Here is a 25,124-nt window from a genome sequence, read left to right as displayed (position 1 = left end):
GACGGATAAAGCGTTTGCTGAATATTGATCGAAGCGTAAATCACCGGTAACGGTGCAGTTTTAGGGTAAATACATTGTATCGTTGAAAAACAGGCTAGGTGTTTGTTCCTTTCACGTTTCGAAGTGTTTGCGTATCAATAAAACAAGGGGAAAAAATCGGCGCAAAATATACAGTTTCTGTGTTGACACACAACGCGGTTTACATTGTCTTCCGGATGATCTGGCAAACGTTTGGCGATGTATCTGAAATCAAAAACGTTTCCGTGCATGAGCTATGCTGTTCCAGGGCGTTCGAACGTGTTCCAAAAAAAAAGCGAATTCCGTCAATTGAAAGAATGAATTGTTAACGAAAATGACGCTAGTCCGTGACGATTGCCGCCGAACACTATTCGCGCTTCCCTGTCTCTTGTTTTGTAGTGCTTTTGTTTCGGTGAAATAGTGAATTTTCAGTAACGTTCTAAAGTAAAACAAACAAACGTGGGAATAAATTTCAATCGATCATGGATAGTTACTCAGTTTGGATAGTTTCATAAGCTTCACTTGTACCATTCAAGGGGTTAGTCGCAGTCAGGAAAATGAAAATGGACACTTTCTTGTGTGTTTTTTTTTTAAAGTATTGTTACGCCGGGGGGTGGTGCTGCATCGAGGAGTAGTCATTTTAAATAACTAATACGTCTTTTATTAAAGGAACAACAACTCAAAACGTTTATTAACTTTAACAATAACTCGTTTAGTAAACACGTCTGAACGACAGTAAGACTCGCGACGTTCTCTCTATTTGAAAGTTGCCGGTTCACTTGGAAACCGGAACATCCCGATGATCCACTTCCGCTCGCTCTTCGGAACACACTTCACAACGTCGCAGCAACTTCGCATTATTGCGGCATCTTCACGCCGCTGCAACAGTATTAAATAATAATATCTATTAATGAAATGTAAATATATTACAAAGTATGTCTTAAAGAACTATAAAAGAATTTTTGTTTTAAAAAAAGGGTAATAATGCATTTCGTCATAACAACTGATGGTGTGAGGGGTCATTTTGTTTGCGGTGAGGAAGATTTCTCCAAACTGGTATACCTGAATACAAAAATAAAGGTAGATTTCGAGAATATATTAGACTAACGGATCCCTGATCGAAGGATTTTAGAAAACATTAATTTAAAACAAAATGACGTACATTTAAAGTTGAAGTTCAATTTTCATTATAAAATTAAGTGATTAAATGGAGAATAAAAAAAAGTATATAAGAAAATAAAAAATCCTTCGATCAGGGACTCGTTAGTCTAATATATTTTCTAACTCTACCTTTAGTTTTGTTTTCAGGTGCACCAGTTTGAAGAAATCTTGCTCACCGCAAATCAAGTGGCCATCCATGCCATCGCCTGTTATGACGAAATGAAATAACCCTTTCTTAAAACAAAAATTCTTTTATAGTTCTTTAAGACATACTTTGTAATATATTTACGTTTCATTCAGAAAAATTATTATTTAATACCTTAAAAAAAACACATAAGAAACTGTCCGTTTTCAATTTCCTGACTGCGACTAACCCCTTAAATGAATTCCTGCCAAATTGTATTGAAAACGTAATTCGTTAATTAAAATACAATCATGTTGACTCAATCCAATCTAACTATTTTAAATGAGAAATGTGCATTATGCAAAGAAATGTATGTTTTAACTTGATTTCTGCAAGAAATGTTTAAATCTTATTTTACAGAAGAAATGTGCATACAAGAATTTCAACTTGATCCCTTCAACGTTGTCTCTTGTGTTGATCTCAAATAGATTCAGGCGTTCGAATAATTTTAGATAAATACCAGTTTGAATTACTTTTATAGTAAGTTATACGATTTATATTACACTAACGTTACAAAATGTGTAATGGATGGTAGGTCACATAATATGTACATTAGTTTTACCATATACCATATATAGTAGTCAACGATTTCAAAATACAGCGGTACAAGTCAGAGTAGCACCTAAAAGATTAGTAAGTAGCATGTATCGTAAGTAGCATGTATTAATGACTGGAGATTCTCGCCAAAAGAGTACGGGTCAACGCTTGAGAATTTATTGTTTGAATAGGAAGATTGTAAGAATTGTCCAAACTAAATTGAATTAAATCAACATTTAGTTAAGTCAATAACAGAAGTTGTATACATTGCTTTGCTAGTCATTTAAACAATTTTTGCGTTAAGCATTGAAAAGTACATCATAATGTTACTTTCTCAGTGCAATTAAATTAAAAGTCAATGTATGTAATTATAAGTATAGCGAATGGAACATACTTCAGAGTCATAGTTAAGATACAAATAATGCTGGAAGGCATGTTTATTTAAAAGTGTAGTTAAATAAAACTTCAATGAAATAAAACTCAGAAACAAATAATAATGGTAGTCTTTGTACTTCCTAATAACAAGTTCAATGTAATATTACTTTAAAACTCTAGTTCAATAAAAACACAATGTAGATATAAAATTAATGAATGTAATGTACTTAAGAAACAAATAATGATGGTAATATTTGTACTTTCTATTAACAAAGTAGAATATAAAACTCATTCAAAACTGTATTAAAATAAAGAGGCAATGTAGGCGTAAACGCAGTAAGCTGAATTTAATTAAAAAAAAAAAAATAATGACGGTGAGCTGTGCACCTCCTTTCATTTGTTTTAGAATTAAAAAAAAAAACTCGATTTCAGTTTACGAACGGTCTCGTCTGTTGTCTTTTCCTTTCTCATCCAAGAGACAATTTTCTTTAAAATGTTGAAACCGAGATGAGGTCTTCTCCGTTCCAGGTCGAACGTTTCCTCGGCGATAATTCCATTCATTTGCGCAAAAAGATCGGCCGACATTGTTTTTAATTAACACGCCGGTCAGCAGCTGAAAATTCAGCGGGGGCCAAGACTTCTCTCGCGTTAACTCCTCCCACGAAGTTTAGTACTTCGTTAAAAGACGCTTACTCGAGGAAACACTGTTTCATGGAACGAGGAACGTTTGTATTTCTTTTCTTTTTATGCGTAGCTACAATTAATCGCCTCGAGTATCATAAAACTGCGCTCGACCGGAAATTGAGCGAATCTCGGATATCAAAACTCTGTGACTTTTTGCTTTTTACGAACCGATGTCAGCAGCGAAAGGAATTAATCGGTTGTACGAGAAAATCAAGGCAAAGTTCATTTCGAAGCAAATTTCAAATAAAAAATATAAATTATGTGAAGGAAGGAGCTGCGGAAGTTAGTAAAAATAACAGGAAGATATAAATATGAATTAATCGGAACAACTGTGTAAGAGAAAAGAATCTATATTAGCGTGACTTCAACGTACTGAACATATTATGTAACGTTACTATTAAAATCTCAAAGATTTTAATACTAAATCGAAATTAGAAAAACTATTCATTCCATGAATTTAAAGAAGGTTAAAAAGAGATATTGTTCGAGTTACATCGAAATGAACTGGTGCGAGTCAATTGCGCACTCCCAACTATAACAAGGACCACCTAGAACTCACGCGTGCCGTCGGTTTCTTATTCTAACGCGAGCAACAAAAAGAAGCACGTGTATGCAAAAATCTTCAATAGTTCTCCTTTCGATAAGAAGGAACCTGGCCGCTGTAAATTCGAACAAAACCGTCCTAATTCTACAATCATCATTATGTTTTATTTATAAGTATAATTTAATTTTTTTTATAAATGAAACAGATATTTTTTTATAGAAATGAAAAAGAAGTGTAGCATAGCCAAAATTAAATTGATTATCTTAAGGGGATTAGACAATCGAAAAATCTATTTTCTTTTATTGCATTTTTCGAAAGTTATATCCTTTCTGAGTGAGAATCAGTTTGATTTTTGACCTCCAACATTTTTGGAACATCCTGTATATTGCTCATAACTATTGGTATCGCATGAAACCTATTGGTTATAAATTGCCTCTAAAAAGGGTGAAATAAAATAATTTTTTGATAAAAAATATAACCGACTTCGAAGAAATATTAAAATTGCACTAAAAAGTATGAAATAAGACTTTACTTCGATGTGCGAGAAGTAAAATAATACCTTATCTTTATAATCAGTTCTTTCAAGTTTTGCGTACAATTTCATAGAAATGCAGCAACAAAAGTAAACGTAGACGATCCACTCAATTACGAGGACGAGTTCAGTCGCGAGAGGAAAATTTTAAAAAAGACAAAGAAAATCGAGAAGAAAAATGGAATTAAGCGCCTTCGGGACGCGAACAATTAGGTGGAAAAAGAACGAGCGCGATATTCAGTGCAGGAGGCCGAAAGGGTGGGCACGAGTGTAAAAAAAAAATATGCTAAAGAGTGGAGAAAAAAGACTTTCGGAGACGCGAAAGGCATTATATAAATTCAGAGAGGCCGCGCACCGCTAGCAGGACGCGTCCCATCTCTAATGGCTCCACCCATTATGACAATTGCATCTGCCGGATATATAAAACTAAACAAAAAACAGGAGAGAAAGAGAGAGCGAACACGAAGCGTGACAACGATATGCTTCCATTCTTTCGCCGTTCAGGAGAAAAGGACCAGGAAAACCACGTACATCATGAATTGTCCTTTCGTGCAATAGAAACAAACGTCTGCATCTCCATAGCTATCTACATTGAGTGCAAATTTGAGGAATTTAATGTTTTAAATGATAGCAAAAGATATACTGATTAAGTGATTTAATTTATTTATCAGAAGTTTCCAAAAATTATGTTTGAACATGTGAGCGTTTGGTTACATAAATGGTGCAAAGTGTCTATGAAATAAAAGAAAATGTTGGTCTTGAAAGCAATAATAAATTGCACAACTTTTGGGAATTTATACTGACAACGTTTTGACTAGGAGTATGTGTTCTCTCTTCAGATAGAAAAACACGTTGAAGAGGAGAGAACAATCAGAAAAATGCCATATACATATGTATCACTTCCATGTTATATTACACAATTACATTACTATTTATTTAAATTATGATTATATACCTAAAAATGTATAAAAAGTTTCTTTTATTCCTCAATTTTATTATTATTTTTATATTGAGGGAGGCACTACACATTTTTTCGAAAAAAAAATCGATTTTTTGTTTACCTTTTCTTATTAAAATTGAACCTTTTCCGGTTCTATTGATGTTAATTGGATAATTTTTCGATAGTTAGAAATGGCAAAAAAAATGTTTCTAAACAAAAATGTTCACATTCTTGACATTAGTCAAAAGTCGTGTGATTCGTGTTGTTGTCGTCCTGTTTTCTTTTTTTAGAAATGTTTTTTTTAAACAAACTCAGCGCTGTTTTGTAGTTTTGACTTTGTAGAACAACCTGAAAAAAGGTCGAAGCACGATCGGATAAGGCATAGCGGAGAAAAATGTACCGAAAGAGTTCAAATTTTACGTAGAAATTATAACGTGTAATGCCCCGTTTACTACTAAGTAAATGTGAATGTTTGAAAATGTGGTCATATCTGATGCTGCAAACGTTGAAATTTGGACTTTTGTATTATTAATTTCATATTAAACTGTATTGGGATACCAGAATTTGAATGTTCATAAAATTGGAGGCTGAAACACTCTCTTATTTATCCTTTTACGTGGTGAAAAATGCCTGCTGAACCCGACGATGGAGAGAAAGCACATCGACGGTTCGTGTCGAGCACGCCGCTGCGATCTGTTAAACATTCAAGTCACGATATGCTCGTTGCAAAAATATTGAAACAACGATCGCCGTCGTCGTGTATCAATATTGTGATTTTCCAATATCGGGACAAGGTAAAGCCGGGAAAAAAGGGAGAGAAAATTACTTTTTCATGCGGTATTACGGTTCTTTCCGCTGTCAAATTGATTTATACATCTGGTCAGGGATTCTCAATCGTTGTTCAGGACTCAATGACAAGTCAGACGTGTCTCGACGCGTTTCTCAAATGGACATTTTAAAAGAGAAGTTATTTTTTTCTATTTGTCTTTGATAACCATTGAGAAAATGAAAGGGTTGTCGATGAAACATGAGCGGGAGAAATTCATTTGTTAATTTTAGTAGTGTGTTTGTTATCACGATATACTCGGTACTATGTCGCTCATAGTCCAATGCCATCATTCAATTACGTCTGTCTTATTTTCATTTGTTCAAAGAACATTCCAGCCTTTTCTACGCTCGCGTTATTTCTTCGTTCTTGTTGCATTGTATTACATAAAATAAAATAATTCTAGTATTATTTTCTTATAATATTAGAGTATACAGAGAGTCTATTCCAAAGTCCCACTTCTTTACAAATCTCATATTAAATCATTTCAAAATGTTGTTTCTAAGGTTTGGAACATTTAAGACAATCAATTTTCTTTATCTCCCAGGAAACCTCTTCAGATCTAATCTACATTGTAATGCACATTAACATTCAGATTAAAAAATAAAATATTTAACAGGTTCAGCACTGTTAATGATTGTTTCTATGTATTAATATTTTGAATTCCCGTTATTAAATGTAAAGAAAGTAATATTCCCGAATAACTTAATATGTATCCATTTAAAAATAATTTCTTTCCCTATAAAGAAATCATGTCTGAAGAGATTAAAGAGATTCCTTAATCACGACTTGTTCTTCAACGAACGCAACAGTTTCAGGTATCAAGATATAAAGCCGTAATTCACGTTCTAGGCTCGAGCGGTGCTGTTCTTGTTTTCTTTTTTTTTTCAATCATCGTGGCCCATTTTAACTATCGATGGGCGTCGAGCTAGCACCAGTCTTGCTCCATAACTTACCCGTAAAATCTGCACTCTTGCGAGACATTAAATCTCGAACTGATATCGGCATGCTGGGAAGCTTACACCGAACGCACTGTGATGTTTCACGCCGTGTCCCACAAATTTTAATTGCATGTCCGGCACAGCGAGACAAGTCTTTATTTGAGGCCACCTTTTGTCTTATATTTCCCTGTGATTGCCGGTAGATTTCGGTTTGCGTCGACGAGCTTTTCGCTATACAACTTCAGAATACACCAAGTAATACGCAAATACACTTTCTCGAAACACTGGAAAACTAATTTCGCGTGAGAACTATAATTTCAGATCGGTCTAGACCTGATTCTTAATCATACAACTAGGTACGAGTGATTTAATCCTACAATGATGCCACTTCTAGACAAAAAAATACTTACTATCTGTCGATATACAATATAAACTGCTGGACAAAATTAGCGGAACACTTCTTCAAATCTTCATAATTATGAGAGTTTTTTATTGTCATACTAGGAAATAAATAATACTGTCAGCAATATAACGTGCCAAAAATGTAAAGATTAATAATTTTTAATATAAGATTCTAAAATATATTTGCTATAGTTTAGGATTTTTTTAAATTCTTAATAGTGACAGTTTTTTATACTAAATTCCCGTTTTCTACTATATTATATGATATTATGCATAATTTTATCCCTTCTATCTTTATTTCTTTTATTTTACCTTATACTTTTCTTATTTTGTACATGTACCTTGAATTAGATATTCTATATCAAAGTGTTCTCCAGTTAATAGTAATTATAATAATATCCGCTTGAAGATATTACTGGATTGGAGTTTTTCAATAATTGTAAAAAATTATATTATAAGGAAACATGTTTTTTTCTTCACTCAATTTTCCTTCTGGACTTATTTTATTTTTATTTATTCTTTCCCCATAATACTTTTCATATTCCAATACGTTTAAGAGTTGGATCGATACGATGACTTTCACTTGAAATTAGCCCGCGAATACGCTGAAAAAATATTTGTATATCTTTCCAAATCGGTGGACTTTGAATTAGCTTTAAAGTGCATCTGCTCTCAGCATAGTGCTGTGTCACGAAGTAGATATAAGCCGTTCCAGAAACGTCACTCTGTTGTTCATCCCGAGCATTGGGGAAACTCGATAGTGCATTCCGTTAATGCAACGTTACATATTGAATATGCGCACACGTTGCCTGCAGAAATTATTTGTGCGTGTTCTTTTGTGTTGCTGACTCGGAACAAGTTTCTTTAAAAGCTCAATTTCTATGTTGCTGGGTATAATTAACATATGCACACTTTTGCGTGTTTGCAGAATGCGACTGGGTGTACGAAGACACCGACTGCCACGATGGATGCGTACTAGCGAGTCCCGGATATCCTGGCCTATATCCTCCGAACATCCGGTGTCTGTACTTAATTACTTCCGGTCCTCGGATGTCCATTGCAATTAACTTCAGCTCTGTGCTACTCCCGGACAAGTAAGTGCAACTTTTAAACATCGTTCATGACCTAATTGAAAACTCTGCTGAAAGATCTGATTATATGAAGACATGAAGATTTTACGGGGAATAACAAATTTTTGTTGTTGCTTTAATTAGTAGATTTTAATAGTATATTGAGGCATGGATATAATTGGGTTTCGTATTAAAATCTTCAGTTATTATCTTCGATTTGCTTATTTTTTCTTGGGTGAAATGATACTTGTCCAACAGAAACTTAAATTTCTATTATAGGATCGGTAATAGTAGTCACTCATGGTGATCATGTTTCAGTAGTATATTTGTAAATACAGTATTTTCTTTCGTATGAGAGTGTAGAATCTTTGTGTTTGTCTTGAAGGTATGAGATATAATTAAAAGAAATATTAAACAAGCTCGCGTTTTGTAGTGGATCCTCTCCAGGAAGAGTTTATTTATCATTTTATGAAGAGTTGGGTCTTTTTCTGTCAAATATATATTTGATAAACATTTTGTTTAAAAGTATTTAGAAACCTTGTGAAAGTATTAAAAGTACTCGTAAAAACTCAGATATTCAGTTATACAGATATTCATTTGATTATAAATAACATTAGTAAGATACAGAAAAAGTGCTTAGTTGTGACAAAAGTAACGAATCCATCCAAATGAAAACAGAAATTGAACAATTAAATTACATTCAAAATAATCTAACCATTATCACCAAAGGAAGTTAAGATATGCAGAAGTTACAGTGGAATATAGCACATTCTCCGCAAATATACCAAAACGTCCTAATATTTGTCTTGTTTATGTATGAAATACACGATGAAGGCCAAACAATGATACATAAACATAAATAATAACATACAGGTACATAATCAAAAACTTCGAAAACTTACTATTATGGAATTTTTATTTTCTAGTCAGCTTAATTCCATGTACAATTTTCTATTTTTCAAATGTCACTATAATGAATGAAGAAGACTTCCATGGTCTTCTTGTGCAGACGTGCTGGAACGAAAGTGTTCGAATACAGATATATAAAAATGTCACGAGCCAATAGGCGTTCGTTCGCACTCCTCGAAGGCCAGGAAACTCTTTGCGCACATTCTATGGCCCACGAGGCAAGTGCGTGTCACAACGAGGCTTGATAATGCCTCTCGCATCTCGTTTCACCCTGTCCATGTCTGCACGAACCCTCCCTCTTGCTTGAATCAACCCCTTGAGCGGGAACACGCGAAAATTCCTGTTATCCTGGGTATCGAGTTACTTACACTTCACGCGACATGCTTTCTTTCTAGTCTACTTGAAGAAGGACTTTAAAGCTTGCCTTGCTATTTTATGCACGAGTTGAGGAACCAATTTTCATGTCAAAGATACAACTTTTAAAGGATGGATTGGAACACAGTGTTGGATTTAATACTGCTCGAAGTCAACTTCCTTTATCTTTCCTTAAACATGAATTCTTTTCTGTGGGTGAACAAAAAAATACTCTTTGAGTGATTTTATGTTTGGGAGGCAATCAAGCTAACAAAATTAAACGATTGTAATGTTTGTATGAATTTTAATATTTAAAATATTTATTGACAACGGAAAATTATGTTTACTAATTTATTTCTCAAATAACAAATTATCCTTCAATTTAATACGTGTTAAATGAGGAGTTACAAATTTGATGTGAAGAGTTTTGATATATAACATGTAATTTTATACGTTCATTTGGGTGATAATATATTGATTAGAATTAAACAATTATAATGTGTATCTTAATTATAATGTCAAAAATATTTATTGGCAATGGAATGTCAATTTTATTACTTTCTTCCTGAAGTAAAAATGTATCGTTGACTAATACCGGGTACACACATCCAACTCCAAATAAGGAAATTTGGAAACGGGAACGTAACATACTCGTGCATTTCTATTAATACATGATATTTACTGACTTATTCCCGGTGTAAAGTAATTTTTAAACGGAATGTAAATTTAACATGTTTCAAAGAATGAATTAAAGTTTCCTCTAAAGAGTGAATATAATTTTTAAAACTGTAGAACCCTGTGAAGTAATTAAAAACTTCAAACCTTTCCTTTGCTTAACAAAAGTTCTCAAATACGACATTCTTCAAAGTACAGAATCGGGAAGACTTCTTCATCGGACTTGAGTCAATTATATGTACATACATATAATCATGCTAACGGTTGATCGGAAAATATTTTATTATATATAAGAAATTAATTAATTATATGAAGAAAGACTGACTGAAGAGAGAAATCTCAGTCTCTCGTGCAAACAAGATTTCATTTACATTTAGAGTCCATTCTGTTTAATCGACCTAAGTAATGAAAAGACTACAGTACATAACGAAGAATAATTATTTAAAAATACAATTGAAAAATAAACGTTAAATGAGTTTGGTCTGGGCGAGATCATGAATATTGTTCTAATGAAAACCGAATATATATAAGAGATTGAAAAGTTGTAAGAAATATAGATTAAAAATCAAATATTTGTAACAGAACACACACAAAATAATAAAAAAATAATTAAATTTAATATAGTACTGGAAGAGCCAACAATGTTCTTACAATTATAATTAATTACAATTCTGAGAAAAGCAATTTACCAAGCTACTTGAATTACATACCATCAAGGATTTACAAACATACACTTTTGGGGTACGTTAACATGGCAACGTAGCTTTTAAACGTAAACCAAGACCGACAACGTAGCGGGCAACTTGTATTATGTTCGAGCGACATAGTACATTGGCAATAAAGGGTTGAGGAGGTTATACCCGCTAGACGGTAACAATTTCCTAGACCAGTCTTCATTAATTTCGGGTGATCCTCGCGTGTTACGACCACAATCCGTCGTATCGTTGATCTGGGTTAAGAAGCAGCGCTTACGTCGCTAATGAGCAGTGACTTGATACTCTTGCGAGGCGAGTGGATCTTGATTTGATAGACCACCGCTGACTTCTGCCAGATTCTCATATAGCACACACGCTGCTGATAACGGACTAAAGTTAGCCACGCGGTAAATTGTCGAAGTTCGAAAGCAAGCGGTAACGAGAAACGAGAAACGACGCTTTACATGCATATATTCTCCTCACCACGATACACGAAACTAGAACCACGCATGCGGAGAGGAACGACATATTCCTTCATTGTTTTGCGAACAACTGGGATATCAGTGGACCAGACGAAACAGCTGGTTCGAACAGAAATGGATTACTGCTATGTAAGTGTACTTAGTCCTCAAATTGAACTGAAGTAAAAGCACCGGAAGTGAACAGCCTGAAGGTATTTCATTCCTAAAACAGTGCTACATTTCATTCTGCTGAATGAATTATTGTACAGAGATATGGGATTATGCAGAGACTTCACTTCATTCGTAAACATCCTTTCACGCGTCCAGCATATCAGGTGCCGATTGATTCCTGTCGGTCGTATATTCCAAAACCTCTTTTATGAATTAAATGAAATGTTAAACTAATAAAAAAAATTGTTCTTGTTTACTTTTAATAATTTTTTTTAGTTGTTATAGGCACATGGAATTTGTCCTTTTTTCTCACGGTTGACACGATAGCTTGTCATTGGATCGTCCGAAACCAAAGAATGAAAAAGATTATTATTATATGGTTTTCTCGCTACCATGGGTACTAGAATCAAACACCACTGATTGAAAAGAAACAATATGGCGAAAATTAAAATTCTTTTAACACTTTTTAACAGTTTTTAATTTTAATCATTTAAAAATATGGTTAAACATTAATGAATAATTATACTTTTAGTATGGACGATAATTACAAAAGTATATACATAGATATCGACTGATCTATCTAACCAACAAACAAGAATTATTTACAAATAATTGTTCGTTCCTCAAAAGGAGAGCAGAATTAAAATTTCATATTTCAAATATTTTATGTATTTTAAAATATTTTCAAATATACACAACGAAACTGCATTTTAACATCTCTCTGTGCAAAGTTTTAAAATATTTAGAACAATTCATATAGACACGTTTCATTCATGCAACGTTTCGACATGTATTTTTACTCTCGAAAGCTATGTATTTCTGAATTCAAAAATAATATAACATATAACATTAAATGTAAAAGCCATACATAAAATAAAAGTCTTACAAAAATATTTTAACACTCTCACTAAATAGTATTATTAATAGAAGAAATTGGAATCGTTCTTTATTTTATAAACTTCGAAAAAAATTCCAAAAACTTGTTTAATTTTTCACCAGAAGGATGCTAGAAAGAAATACCAGATACCAGAAAGCCCCTTAATTGCATAATATGCTTTAATTCTTTTTCCACGAGTAAGGAATAAAAACAAGTTTACCCCTTGTTCGTTATTCAAAACTTATATTTAATGGTAACTTTGTCCATCCCTGCCACGGGCTACGAACTGTCTTGATTGCAAGGCGTCGAAGCAACCTTTCCTTAACTCAAACATTGGCGACTGATATTCAGTTACTAGCAAGTTGTTCTCGCTAACGAGCGAGCTCTGCGAACAAGCGAGTCGGCAAAACGAAAGGACAGATCGTAATGTCTGTATAGTGGGCCGAAAGCAAATGGAAAAAAAAGAAAGAACAAGAGCGAGAAAGAAAGGTATAATCACAAGCACAAGCGGCACTGGGGAGACAGACGTCGACACAACGTCCGCTTTTTCACGATCCTCATTGCTACGACTAGGTTTTTACGACACCGAATGCTCGAAAGCACTTCCATATGAGAAGCAGACGTCAAAAAGTACACCAAGCACTTCCACCCCTTTGAAACAGCGAACGCGCAAGGGCTCGTTCTTCGCCATTCCCGCGCGCCCTTTCGCTTTCTCTACGCGTCGCTCCATTCTACGTCGTGACGGACAAAGCTATTGAAACTGGATGCTGTAATCTGTCGAAGGCTTCTCATGGAAGGTTTTGAATTGCGCGCAATTGTACGGTGTTTCACTAGCAAAGAGGAAGAGACCCTCTGTCGAAACACTCCTCCTGCATTGATCCCTTAGGCTCGTTTGCTCTTCGATCCTTAATTATACAAAATTGGAAAAGCGACTCAGGAGATTTGACGAAAGAGTTATCGCCAGTTAATAATTCAATTAATAATTACAGCGGGTAACCTTAGTATGTGGACACTCTAGAATTCTTACGTTGTCGCTTTATAAGGATATATGTTACAATAAGACATTGAGTTTATTTAACAAACGTATAAAGTTTATACGGAGTGAGCTTTTTAAACTTTGTACATGAAATATCTGTGTTACTTTATGTAACAATGTACAATGTAAAGGATTCAATCTAATACATTATATACATACACTATATAGCACTCTTTGAACTATTAATTTTCTATCTTTGACATTTTTCTCTAACAGCACTGATAATGAAGTTATGATTACTCTTAATAGGTCCAACCTGTATACAGTATCAGTGCATAAAAAGGGACTTTTACAGGTTAGAGTTGAGTCTAAACCCATTCACTGCCAACTACGAGATGGTTCGTACTTCAAATTGATTGCAATTACTTAAGGGATAAGTTTATAGTCCTTTGAATCACGAATTATTGCAATGCAAGATCGTACATTTTTTTTTTTAAAAACAACAAATTCAATATCACTTTTTATCATCGAAATAATAACCTGGATTAGACATCTGTATTAAATCTTGGAGCCCAAGGCAAAACGCTTTATTTCCCTGGCAGTGAATAGGTTACCATAATTGGAAAGTTTCATTCATATCAATCGGAATATTTTAAATACTTATATTTAAAAATTGGAACGCTCGTTGTCGAGGATACGCCTTGACTGAGCTATTTTTTGACTGACTTTCATCTGACTGGCTAGATCTTTTACTAGTATCTTTCTTTTAAAACATTTACTTTGGCAACATACACTCATATCACGTGCTCAGAACTTGCATCCGTCATCATAGCATAAACATTCGCTCGATTTCATCTATTTTCTTACAAACACGCTATGTTCATAGGTTTCACAGGTATCACTTAAAGGCATTCGTTTCTTGCACCCTACGTTCGTGCCATCTACAATTATGGCACAGATTTATCACAGTCCATTTAAACAAACTGTCACACGTACCAAACACTATTCTAATACTCTATACAGTGGGTGTAGAAAGTATTCGTACACCGATTAATTTCCAAAAAAACTCTGTAAAATTGTAATTTATTAACTTACTTCGTATAAACAATAACATTCTACACATTCTCGGAAATCTCTAGAATAGATAGATTACAAACAAAATAGCTATTTATGTAAGTTGCGAAATTAACAAGAAAAAAACAATTAATCGATAGAAATATTTAGGCAATAAGTATTCGCTCAACTATTTAATTTTTAAAACTTTATTTAAAAAAAAATAAATTTACATTAATTTATAAGTATATAATACTTCGTTCGTGGGATTTCCGTTTGATTTTATAATTATTGTAACTTTTCTAAGGATTAAATTAACTAAATTATTAGTTATTTGAAGTGGAATCTTCTTCTATTCCTTTATTAGAGCCTTTTTTAAAAGTACTTTACTGGAAACATGATGTTTTCTAATTCGTACGAAGCAATAAACTAATATGTTTACGTTACAAACTCTACTGTAAATGATTCGTCATAAGAATCGTATAAATACTTATTGCTTCTATACTTTTTTTTTGTTAATTTCACAAATTATATCAACTAGTAAAAGTTGTTTGGACTATACCTATCTTAGAGACTTCCGAAAATATGTAAAATATCATTGATTATAAAAAAAGAAGTTAATAAACTACAATTTCACACAAAAGTTTTTTGGGAAATTAATCGGTGTACAAATATATTCTACACCCACTGTATATACATGTAGAAATCCGTGGGATCAATTGAGACCCCTGAAGCCTCCCTATTTACCAGTAGAGAAAGAAGGTGTTATTTTTATCGAATTTATCGCTGAAAACTATAAGCGCTGACATTTGAAATTTTAATACGTGATTATAGAGTATACTTTTTATCTCAATGTAGAGATCTTATCTTAAAGCACCTACTTTCAAGAGCAAAGTACTTATTTCTCAAGGATTTTGCATTTCTCTGATATCGCGTTTTGCCACACGCAGGTAATTTTCGGTTCTACCCTTGAATTGGAAATTGAAATTGATTTCCCTTTCTCGGGAAAGATCAAAGAAACGTCCGTCGTTGGCAGGGAATATTACGTTTGGGATATCCTGTGCAGATCGTTCTTGGCGTCGAGCATAAGTTGCTAAATCCCATTGCATTTTCACTCGACGAAAAGAAAGCGCTGCGAAATAGTTGATCTCGTTGCATTGTACATGTGAATTTTCGCTCAATATGGAATACGTTTAAACCAGGTTTTGTCTATGTTATTCACGTGATACCTTCTCAATTTTTTGAAACGGAAAAGTGAATAGGAATCTTTGCATCGGACGCTCTTCTTTTCCTTTTGAAGATTTTTCTGTCGCTTAGGATCTGATATGTCTCTGTATTATCTCTTTCCTCATAGAATATTTATGTATACCAGGAAGCATGATTGTCTCAGTGTTCGGCGAGCAATGAACCTAGTGGCGCAATTGAGATGCATCTTTTTGAGGCAAGACAACTCAGCTTTGTAGTAGATAATAACGACAAATTTTCAAATACAGAACTTAAAATTTCCATTTATTCTACAGAGAAACAGTTTGAAATACATTCACAAACTGAATCAGAGTAATTTGATGTCGTTCCATGTAGATTTCGTATTTACAACCGCTGATCAAACTCTTAGCGTATTATATACATATATAAACATGTAATTTTCGCTGAACATTCGGTTTTCGACGAACGTTTCTACATAAATACTCCGACATACAGTTGCTATTTCATAGTTCTTCACTGTAGTAATTAGTACGTTTGCATTAAAATTGGAGTAATATAAATTCTATCAAATCTTTCAGAATATATTGTATATATATTTTTGCCAACACATAGTGTTTCCAAATTTCTTCAACCACCGAACAGACCACTCTGCTATCCAATTCCTGGAGGTCCGAATCTCCATCACATTCCATTTAAAATTTGATGTCGATACACGACACTCAAATTTAAAACTTCATAAAACTACAATATTAAATTTTAATGCCAAAACTACTAAGCATGTCAATTTGACTCACGTACATATTTGAAACTTCTTTTTAAAGTCACTAAATCATTAACGATACTTTTACAACAATATTCAGAGATATTATAGTAATAAAGAATTAGTTTATTTAACAAATTAACATCGTTCTTCTTCTTCTAATTACAAATGTATACTTTTCATGTATAACCGGTATCCACTGATCTCGGTAATTTAGCGTTATCTCCACATAACAATAATTAAAATAAAATAAAAGGAAACATGTACCAATATTTTCTACAACGTTGAGTGCTCGCGAAGTCGCTGGAAACCATCGATTTCCTCTTGTCTCGACAATCCCTTTCGAAACGACGGCATTGTGCGCCTCGCGAATCAGCTTCTAGTTGTTTGCAGTCACCGCGTGTATCCCACTCCCCTTTCCCCCAAAAAAGTTGCAACCGGTGTTCCGTCGTTGCACGGAATTAATCGTCGTTTGAAACTGCTGTCGTTACGTTCGCCCTTTTTGCTGCGTCGCGACGCGCGCATTTATTCGTTTCAATTAGCGTCGGATGGAAACGGTTGCCAGAGGAGCCAAGTTATTGCAAAAAAGTTTAAGACTTCCGTCCAGCGGTTTGGCGCAGTTTTTGCTGACCAAATGGCGAAACAATTACAATCACCGCGACGCAACTGGAGAAACGTTGTTATTATTTTCCCAGTTGCTGACTCGGTTTGCTGGGTTGTTTCCCAATGCGGTGGTGATTTCAGTCGCGAGATGGAAACGCGCGAGAGTGGCGAGCAGTCGTTCAGAATTTCGACCACGTCTGCCAGCGAAAAATAAGCTCCGTCCCCGGAGAGTTTTCTGACTCGTCACGCGTCGTTATTCGTCCTGGCCGGAAATCAAAAGGGCTTGAATATTCCATGAAATTTATCACCGTTGCTCGGGACCGAAGGGGAGGCAGATGTTTCATAAATATGCCATATTCTACCCAGACCTCGAAATTCTGACAGGTGTTTCGCACATTCCCAAGTGCTTCAAAAATGACAATTAGATGTGTAGTTACATTAGTTACGTGTAGAGAGTAATTTTAGAAATTGTGAAAATATGTAGCTCTTTGTTTAAGTTGAGTGGAAAAATATTCATAGAGGAAAAAGTCGATCCCACATGATGGGTCATATCATCTGATACAATTCGTTTGTTTGGTGCAACGATACAAATGCAATATCCACTTTCATTTAGTTTGAATAGAATTATCAGATTGTATCATGTACATCAACTTTTTGATATTGTGCGTAAACAGCGCATAAGACAAGGTCATCAAAAACAATAGTTTAGTAGATATTTTATTTTTAATTTTAATATTCCAGTACTTTTTTAAACGCCTATTACTTCAGATATTTTTATAATTTTAATATTTTTTTCTAATCATGTATCTTGAAATATTGAAAAATTGTTGAAATATGAGAGCTTCTTGTATATTTTTCAATTCTTCGACTCTTTAAGGATATGCGATTAAAAAGAAATTTTGATGTTTGAAAAACACCTCAAATTAAAGGTTTGTATATAGCTTTGAAATATTTAAAGAAAATGAAGTATTTCTGATAGTGTACTTTTTAATTTGCTTAAAAAACCAACGCCAGTGACCTATGTATCTTCTTCTATCATACTAAATATACCACTAATCTCACGTGACAAATATTCGTATAACGTGTTAATAAATAGATATATTAAATTGTCAAAAGTGTTTAATTTCTGTAACATCAATTCATGTATTTATTTTTTATCACAAGAGTGTCACAAATTTTAGTAAATTTTTTGTACATCTTCAATTTAATAAATTCAGTTTGTAACAATACCAGACAATCGCGATCGAAATTTCTCGACCATCGGTAGGCGCGCGGGGTCGGGCGAGTGGGGAACGTTCGCGAACGCGCCCGCATAGTAACGCGGCTTGTTGATTGACCGCGGTCTGTTAGCAACGATCGGGTATAAGAATCGCTCTCGCGGTAGCGGACGGGGCATTCTTTGCTGCACTCATAGGAGAGAACGAGGTAATTACCACGGTCGCCTAATGAGTAAGGAGAGTACGAAGCCCAGCTTTCGGACGCCTTTAGCAGCTCAGGAGAGAACGGCTGGAATTACCGCCGGTCGCCTGATTAACGGGAGAGTACGGGGACTCTTCCTGGCCGCCCTGGGACGGAGAGAACGGCAGGATCTACCGCCGGTCACCTTCCAGGGAGAGGACAATGGAGTCACCCGGACGCCCGAGAGTGCTCAGGGAGCGTTTCTACCCTTCCCCTCTGAGATGGAGAGAACGGTCGGATTTACCACCGGTCGCCTCTCGGAGGAAGGAGGGTGGGGATCGTTTTCTGATTATTCGAGAATCAGGAGAGAACGGCTGGACTTACCGCCGGTCGCCTGTAAAAGAGGAGAGTACGGAAGCTCTTGCCTGGCCACCCTAGAACGGAGAGAACGGCTGGATTTACCGCCGGTCGCCTTGCAGGGAATGGACGGTAGAGTCATCCGGACGCCTAGACGCGATATACTTTTCTGTTATTGTAAATTTCTGTTATTGTAAAATTGAGCCGAAAGCTTTGTTTTCCGAACAAACCTGTATTTCCTATTCCTCTCCCAGGAAAGCAATATGTACAATTGGTTAATAAATAAACCATTTCCTTTTTCCCTTAGAACCTGTTTCCAAATTCCTTCCTGCGAACCTACATCCCTTACAAGTTTAAATATTGTAAACTATTGTTTCAATATTACTGATGGCAGGAGTCGAGGCGCGAGTGGAATAAAAAGACACAGTAGTATATATTATATAATTATCAAAATATATAGAGGAACTCAAAGTGGTGTTCCGTTCTCTCTATCGCAAGAAACGTACTGAACGTAGAGGGAAAAACCGCGACACGTCTACCAAGTGATTCGCGCGCATCGCACGATGGTAACAATTACAAAATGTAAATAAATAATAACTTGTTTAAGACTGCTAAATTATCATCCATAAATATTGTCATTTATTTAAAGGGTACAAAATCAAATCAATGAATATAACTTAATTTCATATTAACGTAAATAAACCAAACTTCAAAAAAGTAAAAAAAATTACGCCAAGTACATGAAAAAGTGGAAGACTCAAGGAGTTATCATAAAAAAATAAAAGATCCCCATAAAAAAACTACAAGAAAGTAGAAAAAGATGTGAAATCTAAATGAGCTGCCAGTACATGAAAGTCCTTTCCAATAAAGTGCAAAGGCGACACAGTGTAACACAATGTAAAATTCGGTGGTTTTCGATTATGCGCAGCTAAAATGCTGTGCTCAACAGTGCGGACGTTCAGATCCTAATGACAATTCATGTAAAGTGACTGCTCCACACTTTAGTGGTGACATGAAGAAGCTAAATAGCGTATCATCCACAAACTGAGGCTGTTTAAAAATTTGCCTTGATGTCCGCGGCCTGGAAGTCAAATGCTTAGCGTGGCCAGCCAAGGCATTCTCAGATCATCAAAACCCATACTTCCTCTCTCGCAGGCTTTCACATAATTTGTCAATTTAAAACTATTACGATATGAGTACATTTCCATTGTATTGCGTTTTAAATTATTTCTAAGGTCATTCATCGATACCGATACCTTTCCTCTCACAAGCTTTCAGATAATTTGTCAGTTTAAAACTCTGACAATATAAGTACACTTTCATTATTTTACGTTTTAAAATAATTCTTATTCATCGACACGACCTTGCCTGGCCACGCCAAGCATTTGACTTCCAGGCCGCGGACATCAAGGCAAATTTTTAAACAGCCTTAGTTTGTGGATGATACGCTATTTAGCTTCTTCATGTCACCACTAAAGTGTGGAGCAGTCACTTTACATGAATTGTCATTAGGATCTGAACGTCCGCACTGTTGAACACAGCATTTTAGCTGCGCATAGTTGGAAACCACCGAATTTTACATTGTGTTACACAGTGTCGCCTTTGCACTTTATTGGAAAGGACTTTCATGTACTGGCAGCTCATTTAGATTTCACATCTTTTTCTACTGTCTTGTAGTTTTTTTATGGGGATCTTTTAGTTTTCTATGATAACTCCTTGAGTCTTCCACTTTTTCATGTATTTGGCGTAATTTTTTTACAGTTTTGAAGTTTTTTATGGGGATCTCATTTCTTTTTACAAAGATAATTTGTATAGTGAATAACTTCAAATAATAGAAAATGGGAGATCAGTTTGAATCCTTTAATCCTAGTCTCATTGCCAGAAATTTATTAAAGAAAAAATGTAATTACTTTATCAGTAACATTTATATGCAACAAGACTTTCTGTCATGTGTCGCGTGTACTTTTGAGAATTTAAAGTACTAAGTCTGACTTCTCTTTTTCTGTATTATTGTAATACAATAAATTATGTATTACAAATAGTGGATCTCTGTTCCTTTTCTCATTTTCTCATTATTTAAATTTGTTACAAGACTTTCTGCCATGCGTTCTGTGAACGTATGAATTGTATTCTAATAGCAATTGTGCATTAGAAATAGTTGATCTCTTTATTCACTTCTCATTTCTTCTTTAATAAATTTCTTGCAATGAGACTTCCTGCAATGCGTTCTGCGTACTTTTGAAACCTTAAAGGATTCAAACTGATCTTCCATTTTCTATATTATTGTAATCACTTTATCAGTAACATTTAAATTTCTGGGAATAAGACTTTCTGTCATGTGTCATGCGTACTTTTGAGGATTTAAAGAACTTAATCTGACCTCTCTTTTTCTATATTATTGTAATACAATAAATTATGTGTTACAAATAGTGGATCTCTGTTCGTTTTCTCATTATTTAAATTTCTTGCAACAAAACTTTCTGCCATGCATTGTGTGTACTTTTGAAAATTCTAAGGGTTGAATTTGATATTGCAATACGATAAATTGTGTGTTACAAATAGTGGATTTCTTTTTTCATTTCTCGATTTATCTTTAACATTTAAATTTCTTGCAGTGAGACATCCTGCCATGCGTTCTGTATACTTTTGAAAACTTTAAGGACTGAAGCTGGTCTCTTTCCTATATCTGGCTTCAGACACATTATGTATATTGTAGACTCTACGCTTACTATAATAAAAGACAAATGTTTTTTTTTTATTCTAAGTTCTACATTAATTTGCAAGTAGAGTAAGGTTTGTATGTGTTATTTACAAATAAAATTAATGTCATGTAAAATATATATATTCACTTTTGTTACTCTCTCTCCCATTTTTTGTACAGTTCATACGTACACAGAATGTGTGACAGAAAGTCTTGTTGCAAGCAATTTAAATGTTTATCATGAAGTGAAAATGAAAAAAGTGGTCCACTATTTATAACACACAATTTATTGTATTAGAACACTTATTCTTATTGTACAATGTTTCTTATTTGCACAAAATGAATATTTACTGAAATTTGTATTATGAACTGCACACTCAAACACCAAATTTATATATTTCTTTCCACAACGACATGGTAGATATTTTATCTCTTATAACCATAAACTTCCCAACACAATATCACTACACGTAGCCATTAAAATAATTATTCAATTTACGGCATCCAAATGTCACAAATACACACTGACAGGTTATAGAGGTTAGAAATAACAACTGTCGCAAATACAAACTGACAAGTTATACAGGTTAGAAACGAACGAGCGGCGTGAGCGGCAGCCATATTACAATTCCGGCCGACGAGCGCTGTCGACTGATTCCGAGAGTCGACGAATCGACGAACAGCCTTAGCTCCTATTGGCTAAGTGTTGACGAAAAGAATAAGATTCAGAATCAGAAGAAAAATCTACAATTTCTGACCGATTCATGACATGATATTACGATATCTTAGTTGTACATGGACCGATTTTATTGATTTTGGTTTTATTAGAAAGCTTATATGCGATTTACATTAGAAAAATGCCTTTGGATTTAGAAAATACATCAGGCGTGACGAGATATTAATGACAGAAGTTTCGGGTTAGGTTGGAATCGCAGTTTTACAAGTAAAAGATACGTGGTGGCGCTAGCGCCAGTATACACAGTGGCGTATAATTTTTCATGTACTTGGCGTCGAGACGCTACCACGTCTCTAGATATCCCATATCCACTTTTTTAAGAGAGTATTTTCAAATGAAATTTAAGAACCATTATTTCAGAGAATGATAAATACAAAGGTTCGTATTTCACTTCCAAATGCTGGACATATGAATGCGAGTAAATCCACCAACGGCAGTCGTTAACTTAGTTTTGTCATTGTTGCGACGCTTAGCGTCGCCTCTCAAAGTCGCTGGAAGCTTGACACGAAACGTGTCACTGGATAATTAACATTACTTGTACATACCGTTTTCAAGCGAGCTGATGTTGAAGTTTCGTAATTAGCAGACGACGCTTTCTAGCACGTTTATCGGGATAATATTAATTTTCTAATTACCGTATCGATGTAACGAGCTATGCGCAGTATTCACGATGTTTCTATGTTTATTCCCATCGTTAACGCAACTGTTTCTGCCGGTTGAAAGGAAAACACAAACCAGTGAACCTAAATTTCGCGCATTTAATACGAAATACGATGTTAAAAATAGCTGAAGAAAATGATGAAAGACGGAATTATATGAAATATTTTGAACAATATCCAATTCATATTCTGTTGAAAACCAATGGAATGTTGAGCGTCTTTTGACATTTCTTTTCTAGATATTATTTATTTTAGCTTACGATTCATTCTTCTACTTTCTTCTTCGACCAAATGATATTTGAAAGTGATGAAATACACTGTACGCATTAACAGTACCACTGAAATATTTATCTTTTACATTTGTTATAAACATGGTGTGTGACTTAACAGAAGAAGAATGGAGTCATTAATATTAAATAGAGATAATGAATAATATAGTTTTTCATTAAATTTCATTTTCTTGTTTTGGTCGGAGAAAAGATTTTTAAATTATATTTCACATGTTTTTTTAATTTTTTTATATGAAGTCTGGAACTGTGAGTAAAATAATTTGAAATATTTGAACATATATTTGTTCTCTTTCGTATAAGATCATATTTTATACACGAATTCATCATAACAAGGTACTCTAAAGATATAGTTTATTTAATATAACACGCATTGATTGATACGGATATACGCATTTAATTCTGGGTTCCACTTAACGCGATTTTCATACAACGCGGTATGAATTACTCTATTTCGTATTAATTCCATATTTTAATAGGAGGCTTGACTTTGTGTGCATGTATATATCATAGAAGATGACAGTAGGATAGAAATACAATAAATTAATCACAATAAATTCTTTTTATAATGTTAATACAGTAAATCCAACCATGACATTAATAAGTTTTTAGATTAATTCTATAATGAACCGTAGAGGTTGAACGTAAATAAAGAATAGCTTTTTGAAAACAACAAGATTACCATTCTTTAAGCTAATAAACTGCACACAAAACTTTGTCTTGCATTCTAATTTAATTAATAGCCCTACTACTAAACGAAGAGGGATGAATGCTTTTGAATCACACAATAAATTAAATTCTATACAACTTTTACGTTACAAATATGTTTGACCCACAAAGCAGTGTAAGAAACCCAAGGAAAATGAATCGCAGTCCTCAGTCCTGTAGAGAGAATAATACGTTCAACGTGTCGTAGTCGTTCGAATTCTCTTTTTCCCCCTTGATGGAATGTAAACGGGCATCCCCAATAACGACCGGGTAACTTGCTCGAACATCTCGTTGGGATCAGCCTTAAAGGATTCAAGGTGGGCAAATGTACGAGGCATCTCGGCCCCGTTCCTCGTTTCGATTCATTATTCAGGTCTTACTTTCGCCCTGCCGTTTGAAAAACGGTGATCGTCGCGCGGAATTCACGCTGAGTTTAAAACGAAGGGGTTGTTGGAGCAAAGCGGTCTACCGCCCTCATCCATGCAAACGTTCAAATTATTCCAACTATATCGCGGTAAAACTCTGAGGCAGAGATTTTTTTTCTCTGCACACCTTCGATTTTGCCCGCCTTTTTCGTTCAGATCCTTGTTCTCGTGCGCGACCATCCCGCGTTCGTCCTGCTTATGCCACCGTTGGGATCTGGTTAGGAATTATTCTGTACTCCTACAGTAGGCACTTTTCACCCATTTGTGAGTTCTTTAAATTATGGTTTTGATTTAAATTATTTTTGTAACTTTCCAGATTTAATATCCATTATACGAGGGTCACTCAAATATAAACTGGATTTCTTTTACACAGTTTTATGGAGGATAGATAAAACTACAAATGGATTGTCTTATTTTTCTACGTAGGTTCCTTCAACAGATATACATTTTCTCCATCAGATAGAAAGCTCTTTGATTCCGTCATAGAAAATAGAATTTAGCTGCCCAGTAATCAATTGCGCACGTACAGTTAAACTTGTGAATCGCTTTGAAGGAGAAGGGGAGGATTTTTGGACCATATCACGACCTGTAACGAAATATGGGTCCATCACTATACTCGAGAAAACAACGCAATGAGTATGGGGTGGTGGAAAGTTAGAGGAGGTACTGATCTAGGTCAAGATTCGACTGTCAGCCAAGAAAGTTCTGGCAAATGTGTTTTTGGACTCAAAAGATGTATTGCTGATTGACTAACTACATGATCGAAGAATAGTGACTAGTACTTCCCGCTCGTGGTTGATGTCAAGACTGTTTATCGCAACAAACGACGCCAGCAATTGTGTTTTGAATTTAAGATATTATTACTTACGTCCGCAAATATAAATTTATTCTAAAGAAAA

At 34.6% G+C, this 25,124-nt stretch overlaps 1 protein-coding gene across 1 annotated transcript in view; it reads left to right on the top strand.

Annotated features, from left to right (window-relative positions):
* Window positions 1-25,124, top strand: part of LOC128891206 (uncharacterized) — a 599,859-nt gene that overhangs the window by 421,414 nt on the left and 153,321 nt on the right. Inside the window, exon 7 of the mRNA XM_054150532.1 lies at window positions 8,073-8,238. Within this exon, the coding sequence (XP_054006507.1) occupies window positions 8,073-8,238 (166 nt within the window). The remainder of the gene's footprint in view (window positions 1-8,072; window positions 8,239-25,124) is intronic.

Source organism: Hylaeus anthracinus, unplaced genomic scaffold (genome assembly GCF_026225885.1).
Source record: "Hylaeus anthracinus isolate JK02 unplaced genomic scaffold, UHH_iyHylAnth1.0_haploid 12001, whole genome shotgun sequence".
NCBI classification, from domain to species: domain Eukaryota; kingdom Metazoa; phylum Arthropoda; class Insecta; order Hymenoptera; family Colletidae; genus Hylaeus; species Hylaeus anthracinus.
This window is presented reverse-complemented; position numbering and strand designations above follow the sequence as displayed.